The 17709-nt window shown below is 39.7% G+C and overlaps 1 protein-coding gene across 11 annotated transcripts in view; it reads right to left on the bottom strand.

Moving 5' to 3' along the window:
• GRIP1 (glutamate receptor interacting protein 1) overlaps window positions 1-17709 on the bottom strand; it is a 560288-nt gene that overhangs the window by 56584 nt on the left and 485995 nt on the right. For 8 of the 11 annotated variants that reach the window (XM_048835827.2, XM_075124374.1, XM_048835829.2 and 5 more), the window contains 5 exons: window positions 17096-17251; window positions 16269-16421; window positions 3720-3906; window positions 2966-3111; window positions 1114-1194 (listed from right to left, as the gene is read on the bottom strand). In XM_048835827.2, coding sequence (XP_048691784.1) covers window positions 1114-1194; window positions 2966-3111; window positions 3720-3906; window positions 16269-16421; window positions 17096-17251 — 723 coding nt within the window. The remainder of the gene's footprint in view (window positions 1-1113; window positions 1195-2965; window positions 3112-3719; window positions 3907-16268; window positions 16422-17095; window positions 17252-17709) is intronic. The other 3 variants (XM_048835830.2, XM_048835831.2, XM_048835834.2) reach the window with 1 other exon arrangement.

Raw genomic sequence — 17709 nt, 5'->3', positions numbered from 1 at the left:
CATTATTATTTTGACCTGAAATCTGTTTCCTTAATTAAATTAAATTTTGCTCTATGATGTGTCCATTTTTGGTGTGCCATTAAAGTGTCACACATGAGTGCTGATCGGCTGGCACTGACAATTTTAAATGTATAAATAGTTTTGAAGCTATTTGCTTAGCCCACACATAACCTTTGGGCCCTGATGCAGCAAATGACTCCTTGTGTGGGTCCCTGCACCCAGGAGGAGTCCCTCTGAAGTCAGTACAGAAACCTCTTGCAGGACTGGGGGCCTTGCTTTGCTAAAATTGGCCCTGATGCAAGAAAGCATCCCTTGTCAGGGAAGAACTTTTGCTTGTAACAAAGTCCCATTGGCTTCTGTTTTTAAACTGACTACACTGGGACTTTGCATCTGCTTAAGTTCTTTCCTGAATTAGAGCACATATCAACTTAAATTTGACTTATGTTTTAGTAATGGCAAACTTGACCATGCCTCTTCAACTAGCTATAAACATAATACGGAAACTACAAATGTGTTAGAAGGAGATACTTGATAATAGATAGCATTAGCATTGCTAACCGGAGGCTCGGACTTTCTAATGTGCCGGGGGGTGCTCGACTCCCTGACTCTGCCTCAGGCCCCAACCCGCCTCGCCCCACCCCCATTCTATCCCCACCCTGCCCCTACTCCATCCCTTCCCCCAAGTCCCCATCCCGCCTCTTCATGTCCCGTTCCACCCGCTCCCCTAAGCACACCCTGCCCTCGCTTATCCCCCTCCCTCCCAGCGCCTCCTGCACGCTGCGGAACAGCTGATCCGCGGCAGGTAGGAGGCACTGGGAGGAAGGGGGAGGCGCTGATCAGCAGGGTTGACAGCGGGTGCGAGGCGCTTGCGGGGTCGGGGGGGGGGAATGGAGCTGGCTGCCGGTGGGTGTTCAGCACCCACTATTTTTCCCCCCAGCCCTGGCAGACCCACAGAGTTGACGCCTATGTTGCTAACCATCACACTGGCTGGAAATAGCACACACACAAAGAGGTATTTCAATGGAAACTGATTACAGCGCATGATTATATGATCCACTTTTAGCTATTTAATACCTTACAATAGTTGGCTTAAAATTAACCATAATTACTTACAACTTATGGTGATGCCAAGCTCCACGTTATGCTTCTTTGGTAGTTTTACGTGAAATGTTCCACTACTTGGTATGACTGATTCTGTAATGAAAAGTAGATGATTTACAGGCTGCAGTACTTGCAAGGATGTGGAGTTTTAAGTGTAAGCCAATGAAAATACATTAATAACACTTACATCACACCTACCCTTTCATGAAAACAATGTAGGAGTTGATGTGAAAGGAGCATGACACATGCAACATATTTTATATCAGTGATGGTAATGTCACTGCATAAGGTAAGGGTCTGTAGCTCCATTATTCTGAGGTTTAAATCTCAACTGATGGAGACTGCATGTGCCTACCAGTGGCTTAGCCCACATCATCTCAGCTGAGGTGCAATTTTGTGCGTGCACGTACATGAAAAACTTACTGTTGTCAGGTAGCTTTTAATTAAAAAGACACAAAATAAGTCCTTCTGATTTCAGGCACTTTTTGGTGTAGGTCTAAGACATTTTGAAATATTCACCTAAATAACTGCAGTGGATTTTATTTCTCAGGAAAAGTAAAGGAACAAAAGCACAGCATAGTGAGGGAAAGCAAGGAGCCAGCTGAGGCAATGAAAGTTTGAACACACAACATTACATCCCAGTCCTGACTTGTGGCATCTCCTTTGCCCCAGATAAATCAGACTGCATGTTGCAGTGGTTTAGAGATGTAAATAAATACCACTAGCAACTAGAAGTCCGATTCTTCTCTGGTGAGTTTTGACATAGGCATTATTGGGAACAGGAGTAGGCCCAAAGTTTGCAACACAAAACACATTTTCATTTGTGACCTCAGACAGATTTAAAATTTGCTCTCCAGTTGTGCATGGTGTTATTTTTGAATATTGCATTGGCTATGTATAAAAATGTATGGATAATATGCAATAGTCTGACCATACTTTAATGGAAATTTGCATGATAAGGTATCACTCATAATTATTACTACAGCAACCCTTAGCTGGGATTTTGCATAACATGACCATTATATGAAATTCCATTTGTAAGAATATTTATACCATGTAAAATCACTGCAGAACTGACACAGTAATGACTTCTACGGAGCTATTACTAAATTAGTGGAGCTGTCTTAATGGTTCTTAATATTTTATATAGATACATAATATTAATTTTAAAATATATTTAAAAAATAAGTTATCTATATATACATTGTGGATTGGTGGGTGTTTTGGGATGTACATTGTTTATATAATGTGCATACTACATATATAATCTGTGATTTTGTATTCTACATGCTTCAATACCTTAAAAAAGGTGAGGAGCCATGGGAAAGTAAAAGATGCATTGGCAATGTTATGCATTTCCTTACTTTTATTTAATTTAATTTTTGCATATAATTTACAGTGTTGTTTTTAAAGATTAAATTCTAGTGTTGTTCTTTCTGGTCCATACCTCAAGAATGGAACCATTAAGATTTCTCCACTAACCCACTGTTTACATAACACTTTTCTGAACAGCAAAACGTCATTAACAGGTAACACTCTACAGGAGATTGTAAATACATTTAGTAATATTCTGCTGAGCTAAGACTCTAACTCTGGACAGAAATACGTTTGCAAATAACAAAGAGGAGGGACTGTCACCATAACTTTCTACAGCATTTGTCATTTCCCCTGGGGTTTGGAGCACACCAAGGAGGGCCATGTGCAATGAGAAAGCTGCACCTACAGGCACAATTTTCAGGGGGGCAGCTTCCCAAAGAAATGGCATATGTGAAAATAAAGTTCCAGCCTCATATGCCTGCCAAATAAAATACACGTGATAATCACTCTTAATACTGTGTTGCAAAAAATACATATACATTCATACCTGCGACATCAAACTCTATTTCTAAAGTGACCTTGCCGGTGATGGAAGAGTCTCTGAGAAGCTGATTAGCTTCTTCAAACGTGCTGTCTTCTGTTGGAATTCCATTTATTGCCATTACTCTGTCTCCTATTTGTAGAACCCCACACCTTGATACACAATAATAAAAATTAGCCTTCGGATGTACAGGTAACCAGTATCCAGTTATACAAAATAAATCCCACCTGACCTTTAAAAAGGATGATATATCAGCTCATTCTATGCAATGGCAGCTAGCAGTTGTATCTACTATAGAACGAATGTGATTCTACATGAAACCATGGTATTACAAAAACGTATGTAGGTGCAGTTGAAATGCTCCAAGAAGTAATTAATAATTCAAAAGTCAAGCATTTCCTATGCTGTGATCTGAACTAAAACTTAGCAGAGATGGATGTGGTTCCTCCATTGCAAAGAGTTTATTAGTTTTGAATTTCAGAGATTTTTTTAAAAAATGGATTCTCTCCTTTTTAATTAATATAGCCTCTAGTCTGCTGTTGAAGCAATCAGCAAGATAAAGGCACTGCTGCTTGTTATTTGTCTTACACCTGATCAAGTATATAACATTTTATTATCAGAACAGGGAGTTCATTATGTGCTACGTTTCCACTGAGCAGTGGTCCAGAATTTCTCAGAAATCTGAAAGCAATCAAACCAAACCATCCCCAGGCATTGTCAGCAAGATATAGTTAGAAGCAATCATCTGAAAGAGCCTCACCTTTCTGCTGGGCTGTCACACTCAATATATGAAATCAGAGGTGGAGAAGACAAGGTCTCAGTGGCAAACACGCTACCTTGGAGCTGTACCCCAAATCCTACAATGGGGTCAGCTGTCAGCGCTACTTCTGTGGTTTCTGTGTGGACAACCTGCCCAGCCAGACCAACAGTGCTAGAGGCTAAAGACACTAAAACAGAGCAGACCAGAGGGAAAGACATTCAGACACAGACAGTAGAAATGTAATTGCTTTCTAATATAATCCACTGTATAGATTTTAAGGGCAGAAAGGACCATCATGATAATCTAATCTGACCTGCTGCACATTGCAGACCACAAAACCTCACCCACCCACTCCTGTAATAGACACCTAATCTCTGGCTGAGTTACTGAAGTCCTCAGATCATGATGACTTCAAGTTACAGTGAATCTACTATTTACACTAGTTTAAACCTGCAAGTGTCCCATGCTGCAGAGGAAGGCAAACCCCCTTCCCCCGGTCTCTGCCAATCTGACTCAAGGGAAAATTCCTTCCTGACCCCAAATATGGCGATCAGTTGGACCCTGAGTATTTTGGCAAGACCCAATAGCCAGACACTCAAGAGAGAATTCTCTGTAATAACTCAGAGCTCCCCCGTCACACCATGTGGTATCCATCACTGGCTGTTGGGGAATATTTACTACTAGCAGTTACAAATTGGCTACATACCATTGTAGGCAGTCTCATCATACCGTCCCCTCCATAAACTTATCAAGCTCAGTCTTGAAGCCAGTTAGATTTTTTGCCCCCCATTGCTCCCCTTGGAAGGCTGTTCCAGAACTTCACTCCTCTGATGGTTAGAAACCTTCGCCTAATTGCAAGCCAAAACTTGTTGATGGCCAGTTTATACCATTTGTTCTTGTGTACACATTGGTGCTTAACTTAAATAACTCCTCTCCCTCCCTGCTATTTATCCCTCTGATATATTTATAGAGAGCAATCATATCTCCCCTCAGCCTTCTTTTGGTTAGGCTAAACAAGCCAAACTCTTTGAGTCTCCTCTCATAAGGTAGGTTTTCCATTCCTTGGATCATCCTATTTGCCCTTCTCTGGACCTGTTCCAGTTTTAATTAATCTTTCTTAAACATGGCAGATCAGAATTGCACACAGTTTTCCACATGAGGTCTCACCAGTGCCTTGTATAATGGTACTAACACTTCCCTATCTCTACTGGAAATACCTTGCCTGATGCATCCTGGGATTGCATTAGCCTTTTTCACAGACTCATCACATTTGCAGCTCATAGTCATCCTGTGATCAACTAATACACCCAGATCTTTCTCCTCTGTCACTCCCAAATCCAGATTTCTCCCCCGAGAGCAACAGGCTGACTGTGGCACCTCTTCCTCATATGGGACTCAATCCTGGCCAAAGGGATTGAAACAGATTCCTCCCATTCCCAAAGCACAGGCTCCTCTCCACCACCAACTGAGCTGAATGAGAGTCTTATTGGTTTAATAGCAGGACACAGCTGAGCAGTTATGACTCCACCTCAAGGCTTGAGATTGGGAATATCTTGCTGTATTATCTCCTGATTGTTCTAAATTTACATATAAACTTAAAATACGGCTTTAACTGGTGTTTGAATACATTTTGTTCTTTCTTTATATAGGAATTAGATACAGTGCTAATTTCTAAGTTATCGGCAAAAAGACTAGAGTTTTCAGGTGCCTAAGTAGCCCCTGGAATCATGGTGAAAGTTGCCTCCCCATCCCAAAATCTGAAATGGCGCCCCTGCTCCCCACATTTTTAAAACATCTGTGCTAAATGCCATGTACATTGGTCAAACTGGACAGTCTCTACGTAAAAGAATAAATGGACACAAATCAGATGTCAAGAATTATAACATTCATCAACCAGTCGGAGAACACTTCAATCTCTCTGGTCACGCGATTACAGACATGAAAGTTGCGATATTACAACAAAAAAACTTCAAATCCAGACTCTAGCGAGAAACTGTTGAATTGGAATTCATTTGCAAATTTGATACAATTAACTTAGGCTTGAATAGAGACTGGGAGTGGCTAAGTCATTATGCAAGGTAACCTATTTCCCCTTGTTTTTTCCTACCCCCCTCCTCAGACGTTCTTGTTAAACCCTGGATTTGTGCTGGAAATGGCCCACCTTGATTATCATACACATTGTAAGGAGAGTGGTCACTTTAGATAAGCTATTACCAACAGGAGAGTGGGTTTGTGTGTGGGGGAGGGTGTGTGTGAGAAAACCTGGATTTGTGCTGGAAATGGCCCAACTTGATTATCATACACATTGTAAGGAGAGTGATCACTTTAGATAAGCTATTACCAGCAGGAGAGTGGGGTGGGAGGAGGTATTTTTTCATGCTTTGTGTGTATATAAAAAGATCTTCTACACTTTCCACAGTATGCATCCGATGAAGTGAGCTGTAGCTCACAAAAGCTTATGCTCAAATAAATTGGTTAGTCTCTAAGGTGCCACAAGTATTCCTTTTCTTTTTGTGAATACAGACTAACATGGCTGTTACTCTGAAACCTGTGCTAAATGGTGCTCCCCACATTTTTAAAACATCTGTGCTAAATGGAAGGCAGAAATCTGGGGCGGGTGGGGGGGGGCATGTGACCCTGGGTGCCCACCATGTGTCGTTTCTAGGGGGTGCAAATATACTTGCTCACCCTGGGCACTCAAATGCTTAGTTATGGCTCTGCTAGCTCCTGTAGGGTTCTTTGAAAATCTCTAATATTTTATTCATTAGCAACAGGGCTAATGTCCTCGACAGGTAGGAAATCTCACCACCTGTGGTGTATATTTCTCATTAACATTTATGTCAGGCTATTTGAGCTACGTAATACCAATTAACCACCCTTTTCTGCTTTATACCACAGTATAGACAAACATATTTGGGGAAAGAAGTTCTATATACTTCTTCAAAAAGACCAATCTTTTAACTCCTACAGAAAGCTCCCCCTATCCTTGCAAGATGCCTATGTTTCGGACAGACATTTTTCCTCTCTCTTTATTTCCATTCCATCTCAACTTACTGCACTGCGACACAAGTCAAAAGAAAAATGACTTTGAGATTCAACACTGATACCTACATAAAAGGAGTAGGGTGCCCTTGGGTACTTTGATCCCTGCCTGATGCGGTCTTTTATCATTATTTGTATGTAGCCACTGGAAGCCACTATTATCTTATACAAAGAGGACAGGCACCAATTCGTTCTGTTTCTAGTCAAACATGTGAAGCACTATTGCAGTGGTATCCCTAAATACTCCAGCACTTATGGCACTGCAAGTGTTTTTCCAGTACAAATCTAGGCTACTACCCACTCCTCCTCTAAATTCCTTGAAGGCTCATTTCTGCCTACAAGGAATTAGCTAAAATTGAATGGCTCATTGGAGGGACAGTTTGCTTTGTTTTTACTCATTAAAAAATGACAAAGTTACTCCCTGTTATTAAATACGTTTTGCATTTTACAAGTTGTTAGTACAGCTGTAGAAAAATCACAATGGTTTTCCTTCCTTGGGGTTTGTGTAAACATTTCCTTCAGTTTAAGGTTTATAGCCTAGTTTTTTGCTTTGAGTTTCAAGTTAATATGATTTTGCAAACTCAATTTGCAAATTGATTCAATACCCACTGTAGTCAATAGGAGTCTGTCCTTTGGCTTCAATGGTTTTGTATCAGGATCTCAAGACTGTTTTTTCATGTCACTTATCTTCCACTCATCTACTTAGGCACCACCCCAAAAAAGAAATGGACTATGAACATATTATAAAGACAAACTCCTCACTCCATAACCGCAAGCAGCTTCCTCAGCCAAAAGTACCTTGTATTCTTATTAGCTTCCCTTAATTCTCCCCTCCTTATCTTTTCTTTTCTTTTTTTTGGGGGGGTCATCATCTTCCTGTTTAGTGCATCAGCTTCCCGTTTAGTCTAATTTTAGCTAGCCAGCTCTTTAGGGGCAAACATAGAAGGCTTAAAGGGACTTTTCCTCAATCACAAAAAGGCACACACTGTCCAAAATGAAAAGCTAACAATTCTGCAAGTAAAACACAAGAATGCAATAATGGAGTCCCCAGTCTACCAACTGCTTAGGCACTCTTTTATATCTGTCATTCATTAGCAATATCTTTTTACCAACTTTTTTCCCCCGGCATCTAAACTACTATAAAGTTTTGACCAAATCAATCTGAATATACTAAAAACATGCTTGGTGAAAAACAAAGCTGGCTAGATAGAAGTGCACATATTTTTATAAATTGACAAATTCAATTCAATTGTCTTCTGCAATTTTACTTCAACAGTTTTCCACCATTTTGATGTAATGAACTGTGCCACAATCTAGTTCACAAATATAGATTTGGAGAAGATCTCTGGAGCTTCATGTTGAATGTTAGAAGAGAGGAAAGGAACTGGGGTTACATTCCATCAGCAATATTTCAGCCTTCTTTTTCTGTCCTGGCTTCACCTTTGACTTTTTTGTTTATGTTGAACTCTGTAAGCTATGGAACAGAAAGATTCTGTGACTTCTCTGAATTGGTTTTTGATTTTGTGAGTGTGTGGTTCATTCTTTATTGCTATGATTGGCAATTTATTGCCAATTTCCCCTGAGATGTTGACAGTAGCATCATCAGTGTTTAAACTGTCAAGTCCCTTAAACCTCCATTAGTCATTTTGTAAATGTAGTGCCTATTTGCAGAATCTCTTGCTATGTAAAATGGGTGCGATATTTTGATCAAAGTTCTCCTCTTGATCAATACAAACTCCTAAAACAGATGACTGACATTTTTCAAATGACTTTTTTGGTTGAAAATAGCTTTAAAAATTATGAGGCCATTTTGCTTTTTTCAATGTTTTTGTTTTTCAAAAATTTGTGACTTGTTGGCATACAATTTAAACTTTTTCAATTAACCTACCATAAGACTGAGGGTGGCAGATGAAGAATTTTTTTAAACTTCTACAATGTTCATTAGGATTGTGTTAGATATTGCTTCTTTCTCAATGAGATTTAAATAGTGTACTAACCACGAATAGGTCAGAGAATGATTACATCTGAGAGTTCTAATTTTTCTTCATTTTATAAGCAAATCATGAAGACCTCCATGTCATAGTTTTCTCTGCCCTTTTGGGTGGCATCATCAGCAACTCAGGCAAAATATTCTGAGGGTCTATTTTCAGACACAGAATCAATATTTTAAGTAGGTGCACATTTTTCTCTTGCTTATGCCATTATCAGATCACTTCTCATATTCAACCAGGCATTTTGCACTAATGTCAAATCCAGTTCTTTTTGTTCTTTAACTTTTCCTTTTGTTTCTTCATTTGCAGGTTGAAATCTGTCTTGAGGAGTATATCTAAGGTAAAGTGCTTCTGTCTTATTTCAAATTCTTCAATTATTTTAATGGCATAATCACCAGTTGATCTTTGCCATTTTTTAGGAGCCGAAGAATTGTGGATGGGCTGGCATCTTGAATGAAGCAGATGTTAAAGAGCTGTGATTAAAGTTATGATCACAATTATGTTTCCATGACTAGGTATCTGTCTAGGTGCTTCTACTGTCCTTGTAACCATAGTATCTGATTACTGTAGTATATTCAGTGACGACAATGGCATCAAAATATTTCACTTGCGAAATCAAGCTCATCAGTGTTATTCTCTTTCACTTTGAAGTTTCATTCAAGAGGACAGTTGATTTTGAAGCTAGTTTTCTGCACTTTTTGAGATGAGAATGAATATTCTCTCTTTTGCTACTCAAATCTTGATAATGTTTATATTTTACTTCATGAAAATTATGTTTTTGTTAATTCACCCATCCCATAGCTTCTTTCTAACCACTTCTTTCAACTTGAGACATGCTGAGTTAGATAAATTCATACTCAAATGTCTTGTAATCACTAAATACTAAACATCCATATGCAGTAAGAATGAAAAACAAACAGACAAAAACCTCTGGTTTCAATAGTCTGAAGACTGAAAATTTAGATAACATGGGTCTATATTTATATGGCTATCAGATGTTCCACCTACCTGCCAGAAGTTTCCAAGTCCTTGCAAAGCAAACCTTCTAACAGTTCATAACTGCACACATTCCCCTTTCTTTAACATCAAATGACAATTATTCCACTCACTAGCCACATCCCTCTCTCCCATCACCAACAACTCAACTTCTTTCCCTCCCTCAGCTTCCTTCATGACAGCTCTGATATTCGACTGAAATTAGGGCCTAATACTTATAGTGCTGAAACACTTCCAAATATATATTTTGTTCATGTAGGTACAGCGTCTAAGTGTGCCACCAAAGTTCAAAAAATGAATAAAATCTTACAAACAATAAAACTCCACTGGAGGGTTTGCACAAACCCGCCGCCCACTGCTGCCAGTAGAGGGATACTCTCTGCCTAGCTTCTAGGGTGTGCGCAAACCCCAAACCTTTAGCAACTGTGCAAGGGCTTCTGGCTCCTGCAGTTTAACTGCAGTAGGGATCAGACTTTGCCACTTCCAACTACTTGAGGGACATGTAAAAGGCTTTGTGGATAGAGGAGGGGGCAGCCCTGGCATGGCAGCTCCCTCTTTCGGAAATCCAGGATATGTAGGTAGAAACAGCCACATGACGCACTCTTGAAGAGGCTGGTATGAAGGGAGGGAGGACTAAGCACCAGACCTCCATCTTAAAAGACATCAAGGATGAATGGAGACAAAGGGGTTGGTTAAGGCCTTCATTGGTTGGGATAGTTTGGCTGAACATCTGAACTTTTGGATGCTTCTGAGAACTGGAGTCCAAACCTTTGGAAATTTCCCTGTCTCTAAAATTTGTCTGGAGTTTGACTACGGTGTATTAGGGCTTTGGGTATTATTGGTGTATTTCTGCAAGAAGAGCATGTAGGATACTGGCTGCAGTGAATCTTTGTTAATTCTGAGGGCTAGTTTATTGCATGTTTTTATACATACATTGAATATGCAAGCACCTATTTTACTAAATTCTCCTACGTGTAATGTTGTTGGCCTTCTGGGGACTGGTTTACCGTGTGCTATGCAGTATGTAGATTTGTAATCTTGAATATGGGGATAGCATATTTGTTATTTTTATTCCCCTAATAGTGACAGAAGAAGGACAAGAATTATTAAAAGGAGAACAGGGGATATTTTAGCTGCATAATTACAAGTTAGCAGGGGAACTTTGGCAAATGTAAAATGCTCCATATTCCTAAAGGCAGTGGAGAAATTAGTCAATGATAGCAATACGTGGTAGATGATTGTCACTGGGTGTCCCATTCTGTTTCAGCCACTAAAGAGTTCATAGGGAAACAAACTGCTTGCTCAGCTAGGGCTGACTGGTGGACTCACAACAACTACAATAGTAAAAGGACTGCAGAGCAGAAGGGCAGGGTGGCTGAGAAGCCACAGAAAACAAGAACCTTCAGCAACAGGCTAGTGAAAAGCCACCCAGGAGACGAGACCCTCTGGAGGAGGGGACAACAGGAGTGACTTGGAGGAACAGCCTGCAGGACAAGCCTGGTAGGAAACAGCCAGGGAAACAGTAAGAGGTGGGGAGAGCTTGGATCCAGCCGCTTTGTATTTACGTAGCCACACTGCCCAGCATTTGGGGATTTAAACTCTACCCAAACAGTGACGTAATTGTTTCCATAGTAAGTAACATACTTTAAAGGTGAAAAAGCAGAGGAAGAGGAAAAATAAGTGGCATAAATAAAGTATGTGATGGCATGGAGGTGTCTTAAATTTTCACAGTCACATGTTTGGGAAGCCCTGTATAAGTATTACAGTCATTGTAAACTCACAACAATAAAATGTTTATAGTTCCCTTTATTACCACGAGTTTGGGATGAGCATATTAGTTATGCAGGTTTTTCTAATAAAGGGCAATGCAAACTTTATCGCACCCTTCACCAATATATCTTCTCCCCTTCCCTCAGCAGACAGACTTATTACAACTTACATTTAAAACTGTCCCACAACAATCTGACTGATTAGAAATTGGTCACTAAACCCAAAACAGATTGTGCTATTGCTCTTCTAGGCAAAGGGCAACAATCTATGTCTGACATAAATCACTCTTGTCAAACAAGGACATATGACCAGTCTCCCATTAATCCCCTACAAAAGGAGCTGGCAGGCTTGTCCAAATTCTTCCGCTTGGCAGTAGAAGTGGCCATCTCTCTGAGGGACATAAGAATTGCCATACTGAATCAGAACCTATGGCCATCTAATGCAGTGCTCTGTCTATGACAATGGCCAGCACCAGATGCTTCAGAGGAAGGTGTAAATGTAACACCAACAGGCCCCGGTCATTGGCGGGTGGGATTGAACCTGGGATCTCTGGAGCTAAATGCATGAGCCTCTACTTCATGAGCTAAAAGCCATATGGCCCTTAGCTAAGGCTGTAGAGCAAACTCATTAATCTCTAAGTGGTCTTGGTGCCACTAGATGGGACAGAACACCACACCCAGAAGGTGTGTGGGTTACATAAAGACCCCACAGTGGGCAGATGTGGAGTAATCAGCCCCTCCTCCCCACTTTAGATGTTATCCTAATCTCTATTAGTTAGGGATTGGTTTAAAACCTGAAGCATGAGGTTTAATATCGCTTCCTGGGTTGGCTAAATCCCCAGTTTCTCCTTAATGCAGGAACCATTCTCATATGTTGCAGTGTGTATGTGATTAAAGGGTGAAAGTCACCCATGGGCAGACTTATGCCCTTTTATGTTGGCTCTCTGCACAGGGGAGAATTTGACTGAAAGATGTATGTTTATTAAAAACATTCTAAAAATATCATAAAAATAAGTAGTGACTGTCTCCAGAGGCAACGGCGGTAATAAAATTGCCTCAGGTAATAATAGTTTCTTCAATTGCACAGAATGACCACAGTCTGACAGGATACCTCCATCTCAGGAAATATTTTTGCCTTGGGCAGTATTTTACTGCTATCCCTTTCCAACTCAACTGGTATTTGTATAATAAAACCTGCATGCGTAGAGAGAGAAAGAGATTGATACTTTATAATACTTAATCCCATTAACGCCACAATATGGATTGACACAGTATCTCCTAATGATCTCAAAGGATATATTAGCAGATGATATGTCAAAACATGTATTGGATCAAATGGCTGATCAGATAAAAAAATCTGATGAAGGGCAAAACTATATGAAAAGAGTTGTACTGCTAAAGAAACAGGCAACACCCCCTCCCCCAGTGTCACATGTTGTTATTTGCTATTTCCCACAAATATCAGAGATGATTTACATTGGTAAGAAACCACCATTTTGTTTTGACAATGGCAGATTTTTGAGAGGGGGCGGTGCTTTGTGCTGTGATGGAATCCCACAATTTCCCTCACCACCATCCCCAAGAGAAACTTGTTCAACAGTGGAAATAGTGAAAATTCATCTCTGACTAATGCCCCGATCCTGCAAGCTGAACCAAGCAGGAACGCCCATTGACCTCAATAGATCTCCATGTGGGCCAACCCTTATGTCTGTGCAGAGTCCAATTCAAGTCAGCGGGGATCTGTGTAGGCACAGGAGGGTCATCATTATGTATCAGATTGCAGGATCATGTGCAAAAACTCTCAGAATGAAAGACAGTAGTTTGACACACTCTACTTAAAGTGCCTGGAATCAGCAAAATAACTATATAAAAATGGCCCCTCTGCTGAATGTATCTGGTACCTATTTATCATGAAATGCCCAAGGAGATTAGAGAGACTATAAAAATAGAAAACTCGGTAATAATGGGGGATTTCAATTGTCCCCATACTGGTTGGGGTACATGTCATCTCAGGACGGGATGCAGAGATAAAATTTCTAGACACAGTTAATACCTGGTTCTTGAAGCAGCTTGTCCTGGAACCCGCAAGGGGAGAGGCAATTTTTGATTTAGTCTTAAGTGAAGCCCAGGATCTGGTCCAAGAGGCAAATATAGCTCAACCACTCAGTAATAGTGACCAGAATGTAATTAAATTTAACATCTCTGTAGGGCGGAAGATACCAAAGAAATCCACCACAGTAGCATTTAACTTCAAAAAAGGGAACTACACAAAAATGAGGAAGCTAGCTAAACAGAAATTAAAAGGAACAGTAACAAGAGTGAAATGCCTGCAAGTTGCATGGAAACTATTTAAAAACACCATAATAAAGGCTCAGACTAAATGTATACCCTAATCAAAAATAGTAAGAGGATCAAAAACAGTCTACCATGGCTAAACAACCAAATAAAATAGGTGGTTAGAGGCAAAAGGCATCCTTCAAAAATTGGAAGTCAAATTCTACTAAGAAAAACAGAAAGGAGCATAAACTCTGGCAAGTCAAGTATAAAAATATAATTAAGCAGACCAGAAGAGAATTTGAAGAATATCTAATAAAAAACACAAAAACTAACAGCAAAACATTTTTTAAAGTATATCAGAAGCAGGAAGGCAGCCAAACAATCACTAGACAATCGAGGTGCTAAAGGAGCACTCAAAGAAGACAAGGCCACTGCAGAGAAGCAAAATTAATACCTTTGCATTGGTCTTCTCTGCAGAGGATGTGAGGGAGGTTGTCACACCTGAGCCATTCTTTTTACGTGACAAATCTGAGGAACTTTCCCAGATTGAGGTGCCAACAGAAGTAGTTTTGGGACAACTTGGTAACAGTAATAAGTCACGAGGACCAGATGGTATTCATCCTAGAGTTCTGACAGAACTCATATATGAAATCGCAGAACTATTAACTATGTTACGTAACCTATCTCTTAAATCAGCATCTGTACCAGACTAGAGGATAGAGAATACAACACCAATATTTATTTAAAAGACTCCAGAAGCGATCCTGGCAATTAGAGGCCAGTAAGCCTAACTTCAGTACCAGGCAAGTTGGTTAAAACTATAGCAAAGAACACAATATTCAGACACATAATTGGATACAATTTGTTGGGGAAAAGTCAACACAACTTTTGTAAAGGGAAATCATGCTTCAACAATCTATTAGAAGTCTTTGAGGGAGTCAACAAGCAGGGGGACATGGGTGATCCTGTTGATATAGTGTAACTGGATTTTCAGAAAGCCTTTGACAAAGTCCCACACCAAAGGCTCATAAGCAAACTAATCAGTCTTTGGGATAAGAGGGAAGGTCCTCTCGTGGACCAGTAACAGGTTAAAAGATAGGAAACAAAGGGTAAGAATAAATGTTCGGTTTTCACAATGGAGAGAGATAAATAGTGTGGTCCCCCAAGGATCTGTTCTGGGACCAGTGCTGTTCAACATATTCACCAATGATCTAGAAAAGAGGATAAACAGTGAGGTGGCAAAGTCTGCAGACAATACAAAATTACTCGAGATAGTTAAGTCCAAAGCTGATTGCAAAGTGTTACAAAGAGATCTCACTAAACTATGTGACTGGCAACAAAATGGCAGATGAAATTCACTGTTTGAAAAATGCAAAGTAATGCACATTGGAAAACATAATACATACTAAATTACGGGGTTTAATAGCTGTTACCATTCAAGAAAGAGATCTTGAAGTCATTGTTGATAGTTCTCTGAAAATGTCTGCTCAATATGCAGCAGCAATAAAAAAAAGCTAATACAATGTTAGGAACCATTAAGAAAGGGATAGATAAGAAGACAGTAAATATCATAATGCCTCTACATAAATCCATGGTACACCCACACGTTGAATACTGCGTGCAGTTCTGGTGGCCCCATTTCACAAAAGATATACTCAAAATGGAAAAGTTACAGAGAAGGGCAACAGAAATTATTAGGAACAGCTTCCATCTGAAGAGATTAAAAAGACTGTGACCGTTCAGCCTAGAAAACCGATGACCAAGGGGGGATATGGTAGAGGTCTACAAAATCATGACTGGTGTGGACAAAGAGAATAAGAAAATGTTATTTACCCCTTCACAGAAGACATGAATCAGGGGCACCCAATGAAATTAGTAGGCAGCAAGTTTAAAAGAAACATAAGGATGTACTTCTTCACACAACGCAAGTCAACCAGTGGAACTTGTTGCCAAGGGATGTTATGGAGGCCAAAAGTATAAGTGGGCTCAAAAAATAATTAGATAAATTCATGGAGGATAGGTCTATTAATGGCTGTTAGGCAGAGCAACCTCGTATATTAAAATGGTATGTATTTTTATGATGACTGTAATGATTTTAGATAGTTTCCTCATACAAACTGAATAATAAACTCACCCAACTGTGCTTAAGTATTGGAGGGGTCCAAAACTAGCATTGCATACCCATCCAGAGAGTACCGAAGCAAACTACACTAAAATGATATATATTTTTAATCATGGGTTACACAAACTAAAAGTAATCAACCCATTTTAGTGTTGGATGCCAACACTGCAATTGCTGATTCCTGCCCCGCAAATCAAACACACTGACACCTAAACTATTGCTGCTCTCCTGGCTACTTCTCTTTAATATATTTACCAAAGTAAAACTGCAGTAAATTTTGTGCCTTTTCTCTCATCTTGTTTCCCCAGCCCCCATCTGTTGCACACTTCAAATGACTGCTGTTACCACCTACATGAGCTTTTGAAGTCCTTCTTTTTCATTCGCCGCCTCATCATTGTTCCGCGTGGGCTGGTGGAGTAGAGGCTGCGAGGTAAGGTCCCCATGTTCAGGGAACTCAGGCTGTATGCACTCATGGAGGTAGGAGAGAAGGACGAAGACACCAAAGCTGTTGTAAAAAATTGGACACTTGGTACACAGCATTCTATAGCAGCGAACAGTGCAGCATTAGCCTGTAACTCACTCATGAATCAATGGGTATGGTGCACAAAAATGGTGTGTGTATCTAATAACAAAGACACATATCAAACCTTAGGTGTGACCATAGATAACAGCAAAGCCAGAATTTCAACACCATGTGAGGCATAAAAGGAAGCAGGAGCTGGGAACTAGCAAAAACACTGTAGACACAAAAATAAAAATATGTACTATACACCTTATTTTAAATAAAGTACATAAAATAAATATTTTTGATACACAATCATGAATCAATGTAAATCAATGTGTCTGAATATTGACTCTAGAAATGCCTTTTTAATAGGTAATTTCTGACATAACATTTGTAAGCCATTCTTTTTGTTCTAATATTATACTGCACATAAGGTGCTGAAACCTAACAATCTAGTAATATGGTTTAAAAAACAGGTCACTGAGAATTTTCAAGCCTTTCCCCATCTACAAAGACTGTCCAATCAAAGAAAGAAAAAGGCATACATTGTCAGAAATAACCTTGTCATAGTTATGAAAAAAAGTGTGACACCCATAAAACTGAAATGAGAGAAGTATGAGAGGAAGAAGAAGAAAAAAATATATATGTCAGGAGGAAAAAGCATGGAACATTACGAAGGTTTTTTTGAGGAGGCGTTTTCTGGAATTTCCAGGCTGGCATCCTGCAATGGTCAGGGTGGTAGGTGTTATAATGGTGGTAGGTGATGAGGCTGCTGTGGTTGCTGGCACAGGAATCCCAGATAAGTTGCCTGTTGCTCCTTTGAACCTTCACTGCCCGCATGAAGGGATGACAGAAAATAAGAAAACAAAAAGGGACCAGAGAAGAGGGAGAGGTAACCAAATTGCATAAATAAAAAGTAACAAAAATGAAAGCAATTTGAAAAGGGGGAAAAATTAATGTGGCTTTGTCCCTTTTCTTGGTGATAAGCAAACACTGTGATCAACTTCAGGGATGGAAACCTTTCATCTTCCCAGAAATAATGCTTTTTTTTCCCCAAAAGATAAGTACTGAATCAATTTCTAATCTCCTCTGGCCTTAAGAGCTAAGATTAAAAACTTTTTAGAAAAATACTTAAGTCAACATTATTGAGATGTATGATATTTACTAGTAATTACAGGTTTGCAAATCTCCACCTGCAGTAGCAGGACTTGTATATATTAAGAAAATAAAAAGGGTCTATAAATCACATTTCCCATAATGATTTGAAGTGGTTTACATGTCAGTCATT

Source organism: Caretta caretta, chromosome 1 (assembly GCF_965140235.1).
Source record: "Caretta caretta isolate rCarCar2 chromosome 1, rCarCar1.hap1, whole genome shotgun sequence".
NCBI lineage: Eukaryota > Metazoa > Chordata > Testudines > Cheloniidae > Caretta > Caretta caretta.
The sequence above is the reverse complement of the archived record's forward strand: the minus strand, read 5'-3'. Positions and strand labels throughout refer to the sequence as shown.